At 35.7% G+C, this 19,496-nt stretch overlaps 2 protein-coding genes across 2 annotated transcripts in view; one reads left to right on the top strand and one right to left on the bottom strand.

The window, feature by feature from the left end:
• LOC107741828 (transmembrane protein 117-like) overlaps positions 1–9,902 on the top strand; it is a 14,146-nt gene extending 4,244 nt beyond the window's left edge. Inside the window, exons 3-6 of the mRNA XM_016554610.1 lie at positions 1,755–1,846; positions 4,710–4,869; positions 7,809–7,938; positions 8,940–9,902. Coding sequence (XP_016410096.1) covers positions 1,755–1,846; positions 4,710–4,869; positions 7,809–7,938; positions 8,940–9,580 — 1,023 coding nt within the window. The 3' untranslated portion in view covers positions 9,581–9,902. The remainder of the gene's footprint in view (positions 1–1,754; positions 1,847–4,709; positions 4,870–7,808; positions 7,939–8,939) is intronic.
• Positions 9,903–16,657: 6,755 nt separating this feature from the next.
• Positions 16,658–19,496, bottom strand: part of LOC107741827 (protein kinase C-binding protein NELL2) — a 115,976-nt gene continuing 113,137 nt past the window's right edge. The window contains exons 19-20 of the mRNA XM_016554609.1: positions 18,249–18,473; positions 16,658–17,139 (exon numbers count right to left, since the gene is read on the bottom strand). Of these exons, the coding sequence (XP_016410095.1) occupies positions 17,098–17,139; positions 18,249–18,473 (267 nt within the window). The 3' untranslated portion in view covers positions 16,658–17,097. The remainder of the gene's footprint in view (positions 17,140–18,248; positions 18,474–19,496) is intronic.

The following is a 19,496-nucleotide window of genomic DNA, read 5'->3' as shown; positions in this document are numbered from 1 at the left end:
TGATTCCGTGCTTCAGAACCGGATTGTAGAGCGAAAAGTGGCCGTTCTGTATGAGAATGGTTGAAAAGCTTGATGGAGAAAGTTTTACATTTTGATGCAAGATTTACAGAGACAGACATTCAGAGCAGCGTTTCCGGAGTTTGTGAAAGATAATTCATTAGTTCATAAAAATGTCAAATGAAAATAAATATTTTTTTAAATAGAAATGGTCAAAATATAAGACTTATTTAAAAAAATAATTTGTTTACCTGCTATTTAATATGTTATGCCTTTTCTACAACAGCACAAATGTGGCATGTTATTAACCATAAACTGAAATCAGAGAACCGAGGACATGCACATCTGTTGTTCAAATATTGAAATATTGACTTAAAATCTCAGAAGGACTTCAAGTAAGTATTGTAGAAAAACTGACAATAAGGGAATGGCTGATCTAGAATCATATTCACTGATGAATTAAATTTTTTTTTTTTAAATGTGGTGGATTTTGATTTCATGTTGACTTTGTGAAATTGTTTTATGAGAAATATATATTCTTTCTTGTAATTTACAAAGACAGAGATTTAGAGCAGGGTTTCCTGAGTTTGTGAAAACTAATAATTAATTAAATCATAATGTACATTTGAAATATATATATATTTTTTAATAAAAACAGTCAAAATAAAACACCTGATACAAAGAATTAAATATTTGCATTACAATTACCTTCTTTTATTGCAGTAAAATAAAACAAAATGTCTAAAATATAACAAGTTGTGGTATTTTATTTGTTTATCTGCATTGATATATTTATAATTATTTAAAAAAAAAAAAAAAAAAAATATATATATATATATATATATATACTGTATATAATTGCAAAATTACATCAAAACATTTCTATTTAAATACTTTAAAAAGTTTTAAATATACATTTCATATACTTTATTATAAATATATCTAAACATAATTATACACTATATATAGTGTATATGTGTAGTGTATTTCTATTTAAATACTTTAAAAAGTTTTAAATATACATTTCATATACTTTATTATAAATATATCTAAACATAATTATACACTATATATAGTGTATATTTATGTGTAGTGTATATTTAAGATATATTTTTTTTTAAATGTATTTAAATAACTTCTTTTGATCCCATGTTGACTTTTAATGCTTCATTAAAAAGTGGAATTAATTCAAAATCTCGTCACAAGAGTGACACTCAAACTGACCGACACAGCTTCTCTCTGCTGTCTGTTTCCAAACGGCGTTATAGACGCTGACAGTCGTGTCAATAAAACATTCAGCGTCTCGAAAAGAGCTTTTCCCCAACACGCCAGCGCAGGTGTACTTCAGATCTGTGTGTGTGTGTGTGTGCGTTTGTGTGTGTGTGAGTGTATGTGTGAGTGTGTGTGTGTGTGTGTGAGTGTGAGTGTGTGTGTGTGAGTGTGAGTGTGTGTGTGTGTGTGTGTGTTAATGTTAATTTTATTTCAAATGATATGTATTTTTCTAATTATTGTGTTTCTGTTTTTTCTTTTTGTTTGTTTCTTTTGTTTTCTTTTTTTGTGTTCTTTTTTTGTGTTAATAATAATCCTGTTAAGAATTAAAAAGTAATAATAAAAAGTAAATAAATAAAGTATGACTTTATAACATGTAAATATTGTGGATATTGAATAGCTTTTCTTTTTTCATGACTCTGAGCTCAGTCACTGTGAAGCTCAAAGTAAATACGGAGTGTGTGTGTGTTTGTTTGCTGGTTTCTAAGGTAACAGACATGATGCTGCAGGACACTCATTACCCGGACTGGGGCCGGAGCGCCAGACAGCTGTGGAGACACAACCGCATCGTGCTGTTCCGGTGAGACCATCATGACGTGTGTGTGCAACTGATGATTAATACAGTGTTTCAGTTGTCATAATCAAAACTACATGTAGTGGTAAATATTGGCTATTGCAATTTTTAATATGCAATTATTTAATTTTTTTAATTAAATATAGATTAATATGAAATTGATAATAATTTGATTTAATTTACAAGATACAAGTTTAATTGTAAACAAAAATAAATTTTCATTAGAAAAACATGCACCGATGAATCATTCACAATAACGACATTATAAAGAAATAATATTATTAAAAAAATAAAAAAAAAAAAAAAACGCTCATATATTTGTGAAAAATAAACAAATGAAAAACATGTGGGAAAATCTCCCGGTGCAGTAAGACAAACAAAGACTAATTAAAACACAGTAAAATGTCATTTTCTGCAGCGTCAGTAGTTCACATTTTATATTAATATAAATTATTAATGTATTCTGTTTAATTAGTCAAAATCAAAATTTAATTTAGTGGTACATGACTAACGCAAATTTGAATATGAAATTGTTTTCAGAAATGCATATCGAATATATTTTAATAACAACTTGATTGTTGATTGCCATTTTAAATGTAAACAAAAAATATTAATTTCTTTAGAATAACATGCACTGTGAATCATTCACAATAACGGTATTATAAAAAAAATAATATTATTATTTATTAAAAAAAGACTAATTAAAAACTCATTAATGTGTATTTTTTTTGCATGGCCAGTAGTTCACATTCATATTATATTAATATAAATTCTTAATATAATTTTAGTTAATTTTAAATGTACTTAAAGTTTGTTATTGTTAATAAAATGTTTAACATATATTACTATAATATATAAATATAATACATAACTGTTATTATATTAAATTATATTATATTATAATAATATATAAATTATTAAAATAATGTTTAATTAATCAAAATCAAAACTAAATTCAGTGGTAAATAGCAATTGCAATTTTTATTATGAAATAGTTTTCAAAAATGGATATTAAATGTTTTAATAATTACTATGCAATTTTTAATATTTTGTATATTCAAAATAATATTTAGTTAGTTTACAATATATAGTTTTAACTGTAAACAATAATGTATTTTCTTTAGAAGAACATCCACTGATGTATAATGATTAAGAAATAATTTTATTTATTTAAAAGCGGGGAAGACTTGTTTCTGTGAGTGTGTTATGTTTTAGATTATACTTCAGATATTGAAATATAAACACGTTAAAAACGTTGAGAAATGAGCCGCTGCAGGAAGACAAAAACACTCATTAAAAACTCATTTTGCTGGTGTTTTCCTCGCTGGCTTTCTGAACTGATCTGCTGTTTTTAGCAGCATGTTCTGATTAAAGCAGCTCTCTTTCAGCTGTGCAGCTTTAAGACTTCATGTGAAGAGAGTCTCAGAAGCACACCCGAGGGCTTGGAGAAGAGAAGCACTGACTCGGGATCAGCTCTGATGAATGAGCTCACAGTGACATGAAGAGCTGGTCTGCTGTCTGTATTATTCAGTGAATTCATCAGAAGTGCATTACGCGATATGTTTCATACGCGCTCGTCCTTTATTAATGCGCTCCCTGCGAGCGGCTCCATCTATTAGTAAACGGCAGACATCATTTCACACCAGAGATCTTATTACAGGCTGATGAACGACACACAGCCGTCTGGAATAATCATGACTCTTATAGTTTCTCAAAGACGTCTCTTCTGCTCAGCTTTTATTGCATTAAAAATACAGTAAAAATGTGAAATGTTATTGCAATTTAAAACAGCTGTTTTCCGTGTGAATATCTGTTAAAATGTAATTTATTCCTGTGATGCAAAGCTGATTTGTATTTTATTTTTGTTTGTTTGTTTGTTTGTTTTTAAATAACTTAAATTTTAATTCATGCATTTTTTTGTGTGGAATTTAAATTTTTTTTGTTTTATTGACTTTTCAATCGTCACATCTCACATATTAGTTTGTTTTAACTTAAATGTTAAACTTAAATTGTATTTATTTATTTATTTATTTATTTCCATGGGTGTTGACACTTTCTTTCTTTCTTTCTTTCTTTTATCTTGAATTTTTCAACAACTTATTTTATTTTCACCTTTACTTTTCAACCATTAAATTGAATTTTTTAATTAATTAATTAATTTATTTATTTATTTATTTTAAATTATTTTAGTATTTTTCCATTGTTATTTTATTTTAATTTATTTTATTTTATTTTATTGAATTTTCAACACTGTCACATTGGTGTATTTTTTGTTTTAAATTAGTATTAATTAATTAATCTTTCTATTGCATTTTATTTTTATTTTATTTATTTATGTTTTTTTTTTTTTTTGCTTTATTTAATTCTCAACTGTCCCATCTCTTGTCAATGTATGTTTAAATGCTTCGTTTTATCAATTACTTTGTTTTAACCTTGTTTTAATTGTTCTTTGTTTTCATTTAATTTTTTGAAAACCGTTGTGCTACTTCATATGTTTGTGGAAACCTTGATACACTACCATTCAAAAGTTTGGAGTAAGTTTATTACTCTAAGATTTTACTTTAAGATTTTATACTTTTATTCATCAAGGATTCATTAAACGGATCAAAAGTGACAGTAAAGACATTTATAATGTTACAAAAGATTTCTATTTCAAATAAATGCTGTTCTTCTGAACTTTCCATTCATCTGTGAATCCTGAAAAATTAAATATATCACGGTTTCCACAAAAATATTGTGCAGCACAACTGTGTTCAACATTGATAATAATCAGAAATGTTTGTTGAGCAGCAAATCAGCATATTAGAATGATTTCTGAAGATCATGTGACACTGAAGACTGGAGTAATGCTGCTGTTGGTGTTTGTCAGGACGGTGTTGATCTCTCTGACCTCTGTGGTGGTTCTGGTCATCAGTACGGACTGGATCAGGTGGGATAACCTGAACCGCGGCTTCCTGCCGAGCGACGAGCTCTCCAGAGCGTTCCTGGCCTCCTTCATCCTGGTCTTTGACCTCCTCATCATCATGCAGGTACAAACACAAGCTCGTCTGTCGCTCCTTCATTGACTCTGTGTGTGTGTGTGTGTGTGTGTGTGTCCGCTCTTGACTGATTCTTGTTTAATGTCCTCCACATCGCCACAGGCAGCAAATCACAATGGAGTGCGTCACTGTCTCATGAATATGCTAATACGAGCTCAACAGCTCCTCTCGCTGTTCGTCCTGTAATAACCTCACACACACACGCGCACACACACACACACACACGCACACACACACGCACACACACACACTCACAGCTTCATCTGATTTCTGGAGATTCTGGCCAGATTCTTGTTCTCATCTGAAGCGATATTCATTTATCTTTAAATCCAACTTTAATGTGCTTAGGAGATAAAAAAGTCAAGTCAAGTCACCTTTATTTATATAGCGCTTTTAACAGTACAGATTGTGTCAAAGCAGCTTTACAGTATCAAAATAGGAAAATAGTGTGTCAATAATGCAAAGTGACAATTTAACACTTGTTTCTCTGGATAATGTTATATGAAGCATCATTATTTCAAACGTGTTATACTTGAAGCCCGCCCTCTGAGAAATACTGAAAACATTGTTATAAATTGAAGCAACACCTCCCCCTTTACCTTTCAGACGTGGCTCATGTTTATAACAGTAATCTTGGGGGGTAGACTCATTTAAAATAATGTAATCATCAGGTTTTAGCCAGGTTTCTGTCAAACGGAGCACATCTAGGTTATGATGTCAAAGGAAAGGTTATTGTTTTCATTTTATGATGTTCATGTTTTCTTCCCTTCAGATGGTTGTTTCCATAGAGGTTTTCACCTTTACTTTTTCAACCATCTTTTCTCACGTCATGTTTGTTTGTTTACTTACTTAATTATTTTTTATTTTATATCATTGACTTATGAACTGTCACATCTTACATTGTGTCATTAGTTTGTTCCCCAGAGGTCTTGACTTTCCTTATTTATTTTTTATCTTGAATTTTTCAAAAGCTTACTTTTTTTTTTTGTCACATTTGCTTTTTTGAACTATTGCACCTCATTGTTTAATTAATTAATTTTTTTTTTGGTTTGCATTTTTTTTTTAAATTATTTTATAACTTTTCATCTAACACTGAATTTTTTGTTTTAAGTAATTTTTAATTAATGCATTCTTCTATTGTGTTTTATTCGATTTTACTTTATTTTCACATTTTATTTTTTCTTACATCAATGTATTAATTCCTTTGTTTTAATTTGTAAAAGTTTTTTTTCCCATATTTTTTTCAAGGCTTTTTATTTTATTTATTTTTTATTTTATTTATTTTATTTTCATCTCTCCCATCTCACATCAATTTATTTATTTGTTTTAGCTTTTTTTAAATGTATTATTTACAGATGTGTAGACCTTGCATTTTTCAAGGCTTTGTTATTTTATTTTATTTTATTTTCAACTGAAACATCTCACATTCTTTATTTTTGTTTTAAATAATTTTGAATGAATACATTTTCTTTTGTATTGTATTTTTGTTGCATTTTACTTTATTTAATTTTTATCTGTCCCATCTCACATAAATTTATTTATTAATTTTAGCTTTTTTAAATCTATTTTTCCTTGCCTTTGTCGAGCCTTTGTATTTTTTTTATTTACTTGACTTTTCAAATGTCACATCTTGCATTCTTTATTTTTTGTTAAATTATCTTTATATATTTTTTATTGCATTGATTTATTATAATTTACTTCTCAACAATCCCACCTAATGTCATTTTATTCATCAGTTTATTTGAACTTTTTAAATATTTTTAAATACCTTGCCTTTAGCAGCAGTCCCGTTTGTCATTGTTTTGTTTTTCCTTCAGCTTCACTCGACCAATCAGAAGCTCTGCTGAAATCTCAGACTGTCTGTGTCTGATTACAGTGTCTCAATCACTTACCTGTGTTTGCTCAAATATGTTGACATTCCCTGTCTGATTGTAATTATCCCCTCAGTCTCGGTCGTTACGTGTCTGTATCTGCGTCTCTCATTCTCCCTCTCAGTCGCTTCATCTCCTAGATATTTCACCTCACTTTTGTCCGTGTTCGCTCCATGTGATGGTTAATCTCTGTGACGCTCCTGCTATTTTATTCAGTGCCTAATTAACTCAGAGACCCAGAACGGCCGCGAGCCGGCGGGATTCACAAGCTCTTTCATTTCAACCTCTTCCATTGGTTTCATGCCATGTAATTTAAACTTAATTTTGTGTAACACAGTTATCATGGACGTCAATGAGGCGAAACGATGAGCTGCACTGTAATTACGCAGCTCCTCATTAGCTTTCCGCCAAGTCACATAGAAATCAAAGACTCTCTGTTTTGTAAACATGAGGCTTAATAGCCAAGAAACGACATAATTCTGCCTCTCTGCCACTTAATTTGGTTTGTTTTTGCGTTTGTCCTGGAGCTGCGGCCGCAGTTTTATTGATTTTGCTCTGACTGTGGTTGAGAAGAGCGGCCAATTCATTTCTGATCTCTTATAAATGTCAGAGAGAAAAGAACAACAGAGACCATCAGAAATAAGCCAGATTTCTAAACACACACTCTCTCACACACACACACACACACACTCTCTCTCTCTCACACACACACACACACACTCACACTCACACACACACACATACTCTCTCACACACACACATAATCTCTCACACACACACTCACACACACACACACACACACACAAACTTCTATGCAGATGTTAAGGTGTTTTGGGTAGTTGTCAGGATGTTGCTATGCAGAGTTGATAAAGTGTTTTGATTCAGTTGCTATGCAGTTGCTAGGGTCTTTTGACATCTTCAGCATGCTTCATCCCTCCATTCAGTAGTTCTGTGATGTTTGATCTCATCCTGTAACACCTGAAGCGTTTATTCATTGGAGATCCTTGCGTTTGAGGTGCGTGTTCAGTAACAGGTGTTTGTTGGCTCTACCTCTTCCAGGACTGGGAGTTTCCTCACTTCATGGGCGATCTGGACATGAACCTCCCGGGCCTTTCCACCACGCAGCTGAAGATCAAACTGCCCGTGTGCAAGCGCATCTTTAAAGACGAGTATCACATTCACATCACGGGTAAATCCGCACACTCGTGCCTTAAGTAGGGCATGACAACAAACACACCGTGAGCACAGTTATGCCAATGAATCAAGTGGTAGTGCTCTAAACTGTCGTTTGGGACAGGACGGATGAATTAAGTCCTTTCCCAAAGGGACACGCTGTCAGAATATTAGCTTGTTAGATACATCTCTTTATAATTATGTGTTAGAAGGCAGCGCACACTAATTAGTATTTGCTCATCTGTAAACTTGCGTTTATATAATAGAGTCAGTAAATCTGACGGACTGCTGCTGAAGTGTGTGAGCGAACCGCTTTAGTTTCTCTTTTTCCATCTCGCTGTGTTTCGCTCACTGTAGCGAGGGTCCTGATGGCCATCCTGGGAATAGATGATCGCTCCCTCGAGGCTTGGGAAATGGCCCTCCTGCTCAACCATTCATAAAAGTCTTTAACCTTATTGTTTGGCGCGGTGATTTAGCATTCGAGAAGAACCCCGCATGAGTGTGCTAACAATGAAAGCCATTAGAAAGTGACTCAGTTATTTCACTTTCTCAAGCAGCCGTCTGACTCACAATTTCACTGGGATAAATTCCCAACATGCTAATCTTACATTTTCCATTTTTCTACCTCAGGGAAATGGTTTAATGGTTGCTATGCAGTTGCTAAGGTGTTTTGGGTAGTTGCCAGAGTGTTGCTATGCAGTTGCTATGGTGTTTTGTATGAAGTTGCCAGAACATTGCTACACAGTTGCTGTGATGTTTTGGGTAGTTGCCAGGACGTCATTATGCAGTTGATAGGGTGTTTTGGGTAGTTACCAAGGACGTTGCTATGCAGTTGTTTAGGTTTTTTTGATTAAATGCCAGGACATTGCTATGCAGTTGCTAGGGTGTTTTGGGTAGTTGCCAGGATGTTGCTATACAGAGCTGCTAAAGCGTTTTGAGTATGTTGCTCTGAAATACTCTGAAATACACTGGGATAAATTCCCAACACACTCATCTTCCCTTTTTTTCCTCTCTCAGGGAAATGGTTTAATTATGGAATCATCTTCATGGTCCTCATCCTGGACCTCAACATGTGGAAGAACCAGATCTTCTACAAGCCCTATGAATACGGTCAATACGTAGGTCCAGGAGAGAAGATCTACACCGTGGAGGATCCGGAGACGCTGCGCAACTTCAACCGCAGCACGCTGACCTGGGAGTGGCGCTCCACCAACACTGACCCCCTCACCAACCGGACGTACGTCCAGAGAGACATGTTCCTTCACAGCCGCTACGTGGGCGCTAGTCTGGACGTCAAATGCTTGGCGTTCATCCCAAGTCTGGCGGCCTTTGTGCTCATCGGGTTCTTCATCTGGCTGTTCGGACGCTTCCAAGACAGTGAGACGTTCCCTGAGAACCAAGACAAGAGCTACGAGCGCATCAACCGGAAGTCTGCGTCTGATCTGGGAGTCACGCCGGAGGAAGTGCACATCACCATGAGCGAGGCCTTGAAGAGGAACGGGACGCCCATGCTGCTCCTGGTGGACACTCATCATTTCGGGTCATCAAACAGCTCCATGTCACCGTGTACGAACGAGACCCAGGAGACCCAACCCAGTGTAGCCTTCGACAGCGGCGCCCATGAGGACACAGCTGATGTCAAAAAGCTGACCCCGTGACCGTAGCCAAAGGTCAAACTCACTTCCAAAGTTGCTCTGCGTTTGAAGTCCTCGGAAAACCATCACAGACTCTCCCTTGAAATTTCTATTTTTATATCAAGCAATCTTGCACTGCGCACCAACTTTCTGAACTTCTTCCATGTTCCTCAAGGACATTGGCCTAAGGTGCTAGGTGTTTGATTATTCAATGTCTTTTTTTATGTAGATACTCTTGTGCCTACATGGATGAAATGCTGTCCTCACAGTGAACGCATAGCATGATGGTTGTGAAGATACTCGTAATGAACACCTAAAGCTGTGCCTTTATTAAAAAAAAATAAAAATTGAAGGCAGTGCTGGGTAGATTTACTTACAAATCATAGTCTGTTACTGATTCCAAATTACATGACAAAAATTGTAGTTAGTAACGGAATCCATTACATTACACGTTTAGTTAATATAATCTGACTACTCTTAGATTACTCTTAGATTTAAAATAACAATAGCAATAAAAATTGCATATTTTATTTGTTTACCTGGATGTCCATGTGACCATTGACCAACTTCAGAGAACCCTGAACATGCAAATGTTCGTACATCCAGTGGTCAATGCTGTTTTTTCTGAATTTATGAATGTATATAAGCGGTAGCATACTTTAGAAAGGACAATTTAAAAGATGAAAAAGAACAATTTGGGAGAATCCAATTCTGAACTATTTATTGCTATTGTGTTAATAATAGGCAATCATGTAATCAATAAAATGTAACTGTAGTCTGATTACGAGTATTTTAAAATGTAATACAATCTAATTACAAGTACTTAGCTTGTGTAATCTGATTACGTAATCCGGATTCCATGTAATCAGTTACTACCCAGCACTGATTGTAGGTTACAGAAGATCGTGTCAAATCATTATCTGTTGAGCTATTTATCAGTTATTTAGACACCAAACTGCTGTGCAAGCAATTACGTTCACGCGCATGTATTGGAAAATCTGATTTACCTTGAGAAGTAGAATTAGAAAAGATGCATTTGTTACTTCTTTACGCTTCATTTCAGTACTTTCAGCTTCAGCCAAAGCAAAAACGGATTCCTTTGTCTTTTATACGCGTGTTGTTTTGAAATCTTCACCGCAGTGTTTTGTTTTCCCATCATCTGACCATCTTGGTCCTGTGTGTTTTTCTGATGAGCAGGTGAGCCCCTCTTGAAATATCAGATATATTTGTGTCAAGCCCTGTTATCAGTAAAGAACTTCTTTTGACAGGTACAGAGTTATTTCAGCGGTTGCATGTTATCCTCTCTTATCAAGATAACAATGCCCCTTAGCTGTTGTAAATTCACTGTAAACCACGGCTTCACGGGGATTATTGCTTTTATAAAACTGTTATTCCATATACGTAGTAAGGTTTCACAAAATAAAACGGAGCAAATAAAGTGTAATGATATTAATAAAAACAGTATTCTTCCACCAAACAATGTAGCTCCTCAGAAACAGTTGTGGTTGCAACAAAGTGGTTGCCGAGCAACAGACAAACGTAAACAAAGGTGTATGTTACTTTGTAGAGTCATTTACAACAGCTTCGAACACGGCTCAGCCAATCAGAATCAAGCACCGGAACTAAACGCCTTATAAGTGATATTTTTCTCAACCCAGACGTCCGCTTCATCTAAACGGTGACCTCTTGAGATCTGCAGGCAGCTTCAGCTGGTGAATTGAGTCGTGCTTGGTGAGGCTGTTCTCCGGGTTTGCAGCAGATCGTCTGTCGTGTCGGGCTTCCGCTGACAGACACGGAGCCGTTCCTCTGAAGCTGTCAGGCCTGGGAGTGTACGGCAGCAGCTGCAGTGTTTTCAGGACGGAGGGAAGCTTGTCATTTTGAATCCCATCTCTGTCTGGGTCTCGGCAAATCCCCGTACGGAGAACACCCAGGAGCCTTAATAGTCTCTCCCTCCGTTCGATTGCTTTTCCAGAGATAGAAAAATGTCAGTTTTATCAAGCGTGCTGCAGGGAAAGTCAGGAGAATATCACACCGTCCTTGAGACGCGCGTTAATGAGCGGCTAAACCCGTTAACAGCTAAATAAATAAAGGAGGACCACACTGTTGTTCCTCAACAGCAGCTGCAGATGGAAGATAACTTCAGCACGGCCGGCAGGAGCTGATAAGATATCACACACTCACTGTTTATTACGAGACAAACTGTTATCCTGCCATTGGTTGTCTTGTCATGTGTCCTGTCTCTCATTGGTTGTTTCTTGTAATGTGACCTGTAATGTTTGAGATAAATAGCCCTCATGTTGCCTCATTATCTCCTGTCGAGTATTAATGTTGTAGCCTGCTGTCTGGTTAGTCAAGTCTGTTCAAGTCAAGTCTTTCTTCGTTTGTTTTGATGTTTGGATTACTTTGGAATAGTGATGCAAAGTCCGATTCATTTCCGCGAACCGGTTCTTTTCGGACAGATCGGCTCATTGAACCGGTTCTTTTCGGACAGATCGGCTCATTGAACCGGTTCTTTTCGGACAGATCGGCTCATTGAACCGGTTCTTTTCGGACAGATCGGCTCATTGAACCGGTTCTTTTCGGACAGATCGGCTCATTGAACCGGTTCTTTTCGGACAGATCGGCTCGTTGAACCGGTTCAAAAAGCCGATTCATCGGTTCCTGACGTCATCAAGCAATACCGTCTCTACGCATTTCTTTTCTAACAACTCAGTGCCGTGTTGTATCGATGAAAAATTCAAATAAGTCATTTGTGTGAAAGCACATTGCTGATTATTACCATATAATTCACTTAAGTTAATGGTGTTTGTGGTCACAGTTTCATTCGCGGCTCCTCAGATACGACTGACTGAGCAATATTGACTAGCTTACAACTCGGAAAAGATTCCTAAAAGTTTCGCAGCTACAGCACACATTACAGACACTGATGCACAAACGCGGATATGTTCTACATGTCTACCGTATAAAGAATGAATAAACCTGTCTTACAAACTCCTTGATTTCGCTTAAGCAACTTTAAATATATGCATGCACAATAAACTATTGTAAAATTTATTTACATCACTTACAGAAAGGTTTTTGCATGTTTTAATAAAATGTAAATGAATAACGGTCATAATAAGCATATTTCCAGTACGCGCCTCAGGCTTGCACAGTATCGTCAACTCACTCATCAGAGTCCTCGGTAATCCTCGGCAAACTTCGACAGCTGGTTGAAGCGGCTCATTCGGTTCTTGTTGGGTTGGACGTGCTACTTCGGCTGTGCGTCCTGCGTCATCAACCCGGAACTAAAGTTCGATTCAGTTCGATTTGTGAACCGGCTCAAAAGAACGATTCGTTCAAGAACCGAACATCACTAGTTTTGAGACAAACCGGGTCTCTTTCACGTCCGCGTGTGCGATCGGTCGTTTTTTTTTTGGCTCCATCTGTTGAAAAAGCTGAGGCCTGTTGCATAAATTGCTTAGACTTGTACTACAGGTTAGTCATCAGTTTTTTTACTAAAGTTCGATTCAGTTCGATTTGTGAACCGGCTCAAAAGAACGATTCGTTCAAGAACCGAACATCACTAGTTTTGAGACAAACCGGGTCTCTTTCACGTCCGCGTGTGCGATCGGTCGTTTTTTTTTTGGCTCCATCTGTTGAAAAAGCAGCTGAGGCCTGTTGCATAAATTGCTTAGACTTGTACTACAGGTTAGTCATCATTTTTTTTCCCCCTTTAATATACAGTATAACTTTAACCTTTGTGCATCAATTAAAAAAAGGTTACTCATAGGACAAAAATGTCCATGTCTAAAAAACATTACATATCATTATATATATTGTTTATTTATTTGTTTGTTTATTTATTTTTTGCTTTAATGCCAGTTTGTATTTTTATGGAGAAAAAAAAAACACACAAAAGCTAAATTATTTTCAGTATACTAAATGCTAAACTTATTTATTTATTGATTTCTCTGACATAGATCTTTTTACCGACATCAGTCCTGATCATAACTATCAAAAATGCATTCAAATGTCATTCAAATTCATTCATTTTAACCCTTTAAATGCCCGTTTGTGTTTTTATAACCCCTTAAATGCCAGCTTTTTTATAAGTAAAACCACACAAAAACTAAATTATTTTCAGTATACTAAATGCTAAACTTAATTTATTAATTTATTTATTTATTGATTTCTCTGACGTAGATATTTTTACCGACATCAGTCCTGATCATAACTATCAAAAATGAATTAATTCTCATTCAAATTAATTCATTTTAACCCTTTAAATGTCAGTTTGTGTTTTTATAAAAATAAAAAAAACACACAAAAACTAAATTATTTTCAATGTACAGTACTAAATGCTAAACTTTATTTATTTATTGTGCCGTGTCTAAAAGTGTGGGAATTTTATTACTTCCATCTGTTTTTATTTATTTATTAATTTGTTTGCATATTTTATAATTTTTATTTATGCATTTATTTATTCATATGCTTATTTCTTATTTTAATTTGCCGGTATTCGATTATCACCAGAGAAGACCATTTACCTTGTTTTTCACTCTTGCCTCTGCAAGCGCTTGCTAAGCAGGAACTCTGATCATTACCAAGTTGAAAGTCGACTTCAAATGCCTTTCTGCTGCACTTTTAAAGTAAGAGCTTCTGAGTAAGAAATTCTGACTTTGAGCTGAATGGGGCGGTGCTTAGTGCTGTCAGTCAAACCTGCAGCCAATCAGATTCCTCCGAAGCATGGCTCACTGAAACCCAAGCGTTTGCTGACTTCATCACCGAACATAATGCGAGTCCGCACGGCGGTTAATAGCTAGCAGAAACAGTCATATCAGCTCCCGCAGGTTGTAGCATCTGTCGCGGAGAGTTGTTCTCTCTGATAGTAAACTGGTCATTTAGGAGGCAGCTGGAATCAGGCCGCTGCATGCTGGGACTCATAATCTGTCCCCGACACCGGACGCGGCCCGACTGTGTTTCTGTGCTCGCTGAGGTCACATCAGGACGATTCACGACCCTGAAGAGTCTTTTAGATGAGCGCATGGCTTTTCAATGTTTAGATGACACCAAATAAGGCCACCCTCGTACGAGGGGCTCCCATGCTAAAATTTATGTCTAAAATATTATACGAAAATATTTTCTTTCTATTAAGCTACATTGTTACATTTTTACTCATAGTATTTATTTATATGCTTATTTTAATATTTTATCATTTTTATTAAAGATCGGATAACTCTGAACGAGCGTTCTATTAACGTTCCTATAAGAACTTTGCTGAGAACGTTCCCTGTTGACTCTCGTAAAGGGAAATATATAATACATATCAAATCGCAAACACGTGATTGTTTATATCATCACAAAATGTAAACAGCTATATTATCGCACGGCTCTGAATATTGAATAAGCGGCTTTATTTGCATACTAACAAAATTATGTTTTAAGAACATTTTGAAACGTTCCCATTCAGTTATGAATGTTCTCTAAACGTGTTTTTTTTAACGTTTTTCTTGAATGTTACGTTTTACTATTTGGCAAACATTATAAGAATGTTCTGAACATTCTGGTAACTTTTTAAAAAAACATTCCATGAATGACATAATAACGTTAATAATATAATATTAATAATATGTTAAAACTATAATATTAATGCGATGCTAAAATAACACTGGCATGAACACAAAACTACTTTTGTGTGTGTGTGTGTGTGTGTGTGTGTGTTTCACAAATGAAATTGAGTTTCGGAGTGTCCGCAAACTTTTCTTTTAATATTTATGAAACATTAGCAGAAATATACAATGCAGCTTTTCACACAGCGACCTGAAGGAAAGCAGTCTGTTTCCCAAGTGACCGCGACAGGCGCTTCTGCTGAATATTCATGAGCTGCTTAATATTCATGCGATATTCAAATGAGGCACAGGAAGCATTTGGATTGGGCGGAGTGTTTAAGCTGCTGGAGAGATCGGAGATAATGATGATGTTTCGGGAAGAGGAGAAGGTCATAGAAAGCTGTTTAATTAGCGCGCTCGCTGATCACCTCGTAAGACGGCATTAGTGGAGGTCTGCAAACACAACCGCTGGGGACATGAAAGGTCAATGGAGATATTTTATTCACCATCAGACAAGAACAAGTCACATAATAATTTAAAACCTAGACAGAAAAAGACAGAAAAGCTAATCGGAAAAAGTGCAACAAAATAACATCAACTTCCATAAGCAGGCAAAAGAGAAATACGATAAGATTTACTTAAGTCAAGTCAAGTCACCTTTATTTATATAGCGCTTTTAACAATACAGATTGTGTCAAAGCAACTGAACAGCATTAATTAGGAAAATAGTGTGTCAATAATGCAAAATGACAATAGTAAACACTAATTTTCCAGTTACTTACTAGCTAGCAATCGAAGATATTCCTGTTGATTTTGTGTCTGTCTGTTTGTTATGGGTATTTTCATTTTTGTAACATTTATTTATTTATTAATTCATTTATTTTTTCATTTTGTTTTATTGCACTGCATGGCATTAAATTTTATTACATTTGAACACCACATTGAATCCGGCTGAATTATTTAGACTTAATAAATTATATATACATTTACAAAATAATAATAATAATATATAATGATTATTTATATTTTTAACATTTATTATTTTATTGCATTGCACTGTTTTACATTTTATTACATTTGAACACCACAGTGAATCAGACTGAATAAATTATAATCAAACTGAATAAATTACACTGAATAAATTATATATTATATGCATTTAAATAATAGTAATGATATAAAAGTATATTATGGTTACTTTTGAAATATTAATTTTTTATTGTACTGTATTTTATTTCATTTTATTGCTTTGAATTGCATTGCATTACATTTTATTTTATTTGAACGCCACAGTATTCGACTGCTCTTAATGCACAGAACAAATCCCAGTCGGAGAAGAAATCTGGTTCAGTCTGTCTGTTTTCTTGTTTGTTTGTTTGTTTGTTTAGAATCCAGCAAACAATCCTGCGATTAGACGATCACACAAACAGACAAAAACAAGCTCAAACAAACAAATCGACATATTGGGGAAACGTCACGCGCCGCTGGGAAATGAGAAGTCAACGCATCCATAAATGGAAATGAAGATATTTTATTCACCATCAGACAAGAACAAGCCATATAATAATTTAAAACCTAGACGGAAAAACAGACACAGAAAGCTAATCGAAAAAAGTGCGGTGAAAACACCAACAAAATAGCATCGACTTCCATAACCAGGCAAAAGAGAAATAGGATAAGATTTACTTACTAGCTAAAATGTCTACATCCTGTGATCATCGAAGAGATAAAAATGAATGTTTTATTCTTTAAACATCCAGTGTGGTCATGCCGGCGTGTGCGTGGTCGTGTTTCGATGGGTTTATAGTCCTTGTTTGTGCAGAAATGGCCTCCTCAGGTACGCTGGCGTCTGTCTGATATTATACACGATTCATATTTGGCATTATTTGGGGAAGGTCGTGGAGGGAGGGCCGTGAGACTGTACAGGTGCTGTTAGCGTCGACGCAGAGACTAAAGACACATGGGATCCACTGAGCAACAGATGTGTCCGTTCTGGAGAAGAGACAGAGACACAATACATCACACAGAGGGAAAAATTACAGAAATATATTTACCACAATAAATCACTGTTTGTGTATTTGATCATCTAATTCAGTGTCTGCGATATAAAAAAAAACTTTTTTTTTAAAACTTCAATAAGTATATTCCAGTTATTTCATTTTGCATTTTTTATTTTATTGCGTTTTTATTTTATTATTTTATTGCTTTGCATTGCATTTTCCATTTTTTGCATTGCGTTTTATTTTTTTGCATTGTGTAATATTTTATTTTATTGCATTTTATTGTATTGCTTTGCATTGCATTTTTCTCTTTTTTTGCTATGCATTTTATTTTTTATTGCATTATATTGCAAAAAAAAATCAATATTTATATTGCATTTTTTTTTACTGCATTGCATTCTATTTGATCACCACAATGAATCAGACTGATCTAATAATCTGATCTAATTAAAAGTGTGTGTGTGTGTGTGCGTGCGTGTGATTGTGCGTGTGTGTGTGTGTGCGTGCGTGTGATTGTGCGTGTGTGTGTGTGTGCGTGCGTGTGATTGTGCGTGTGTGTGTGTGTGCGTGCGTGTGATTGTGCGTGTGTGTGTGTGTGCGTGCGTGTGATTGTGCGTGTGTGTGTGTGTGCGTGCGTGTGATTGTGCGTGTGTGTGTGTGTGCGTGCGTGTGATTGTGCGTGTGTGTGTGTGTGCGTGCGTGTGATTGTGCGTGTGTGTGTGTGTGCGTGCGTGTGATTGTGCGTGTGTGTGTGTGTGCGTGCGTGTGATTGTGCGTGTGTGTGTGTGTGCGTGCGTGTGATTGTGCGTGTGTGTGTGTGTGCGTGCGTGTGATTGTGCGTGTGTGTGTGTGTGCGTGCGTGTGATTGTGCGTGTGTGTGTGTGTGCGTGCGTGTGATTGTGCGTGTGTGTGTGTGTGCGTGCGTGTGATTGTGCGTGTGTGTGTGTGTGCGTGCGTGTGATTGTGCGTGTGTGTGTGTGTGCGTGCGTGTGATTGTGCGTGTGTGTGTGTGTGCGTGCGTGTGATTGTGCGTGTGTGTGTGTGTGCGTGCGTGTGATTGTGCGTGTGTGTGTGTGTGTGAGTGAGTGAGTGAGTGATCACCTTGCACTGGCACAGTGTGCAGTCGGTGCCGTGTTTGATCCAGGACGATCCGCTGAAGCGTGTGATCCCGTGCTTGTCCTCGCAGGTCTTGGTGATGTCGTTGTGGACGGCCTGAGCTTGGCACGGGTCTGAGACGCAGCGCGGGCAGCACTCTCCCTCGGGCACCAGCGTGAAGACACAGTCCACCGGCGGGCAGGACAGAGGCCAGCAGTCCACCTCACCCTGCTGAAGACCAGACCGAACCAGAGACAAACCACTGAGAACACATCACTGCAGCTTAATGAACAGATCTGAGCCGGTAACTCAACCACACATACAGCACTTTATAATCACTAGATTTGTTAATGTTTTTATCTCTTCTGCTCACCAAGGCTGCATTTATTTGATCAAAAATACAGAAAATTGTGAAATATTATTCTAATGTAAAACAGCTGTTTTCTATGTGAATCTCTGTTAAACTGTAATGTATTTCTGTGATGCGAAGCTGTATTTTCAGCATCATTACTCCAGTCTTCAGTGTCACATGATCTTCAGAAATCATTCTAATATGCTGATTTGCTGCTCGAGAAACATTTCTGATTATTATCAATGTTGAAAACAGTTGTGCTGCACAATATTTTTGTGGAAACCGTGATACATTTTATTTTTCAGGATTCACAGATGAACAGAAAGTTCAAAAGAACAGCATTTATTTGAAATATAAATCTTTTGAAACATTATAAATATCTTTACTGGCACTTTTAATACATTTAATGCATCCTTGATTAATAAAAGTATGAATTTCTTTTGAGGGAAAAAAAATCATACGGACCCTAAACTTTTGATCAATAGTGTATGTATGTATTTCCCATTTTTTCTTTAAATAGCCTTTATTTGCAACCATGATTTGCTACTGAAGTCAACTTTTTAATTCTAGATATTTTTCTGCATTATAGAATTAATTGAAGAAATCTTCATCAAAACTTTTTGGGCTTGTTTTCCCAAACGAGAATGACTTTAAATTACAAATGCATAGATCTGCTGGAAGTTAATTTTGTCATTTTTTCACAAGTATACTGTTGGTAAAAAACACAAAACTGCAATACTGATGTCATCTTTAAAAATAAATATAAGTATTAATTAATAACATTGAGATGCTCTTTGACACAATACAAAGCAAACATATGCATCATATGCGCTTTGTGATGCATTTAAAAATTACATTTAATTTTAAAAATTTACTGCAATTATTATCGCATTCAGCATCAA

Source organism: Sinocyclocheilus rhinocerous, unplaced genomic scaffold, assembly GCF_001515625.1.
Source record: "Sinocyclocheilus rhinocerous isolate Xijiao unplaced genomic scaffold, SAMN03320098_v1.1 scaffold1367, whole genome shotgun sequence".
In the NCBI taxonomy this organism is placed as follows: Eukaryota; Metazoa; Chordata; class Actinopteri; order Cypriniformes; family Cyprinidae; genus Sinocyclocheilus; species Sinocyclocheilus rhinocerous.
This window is presented reverse-complemented; position numbering and strand designations above follow the sequence as displayed.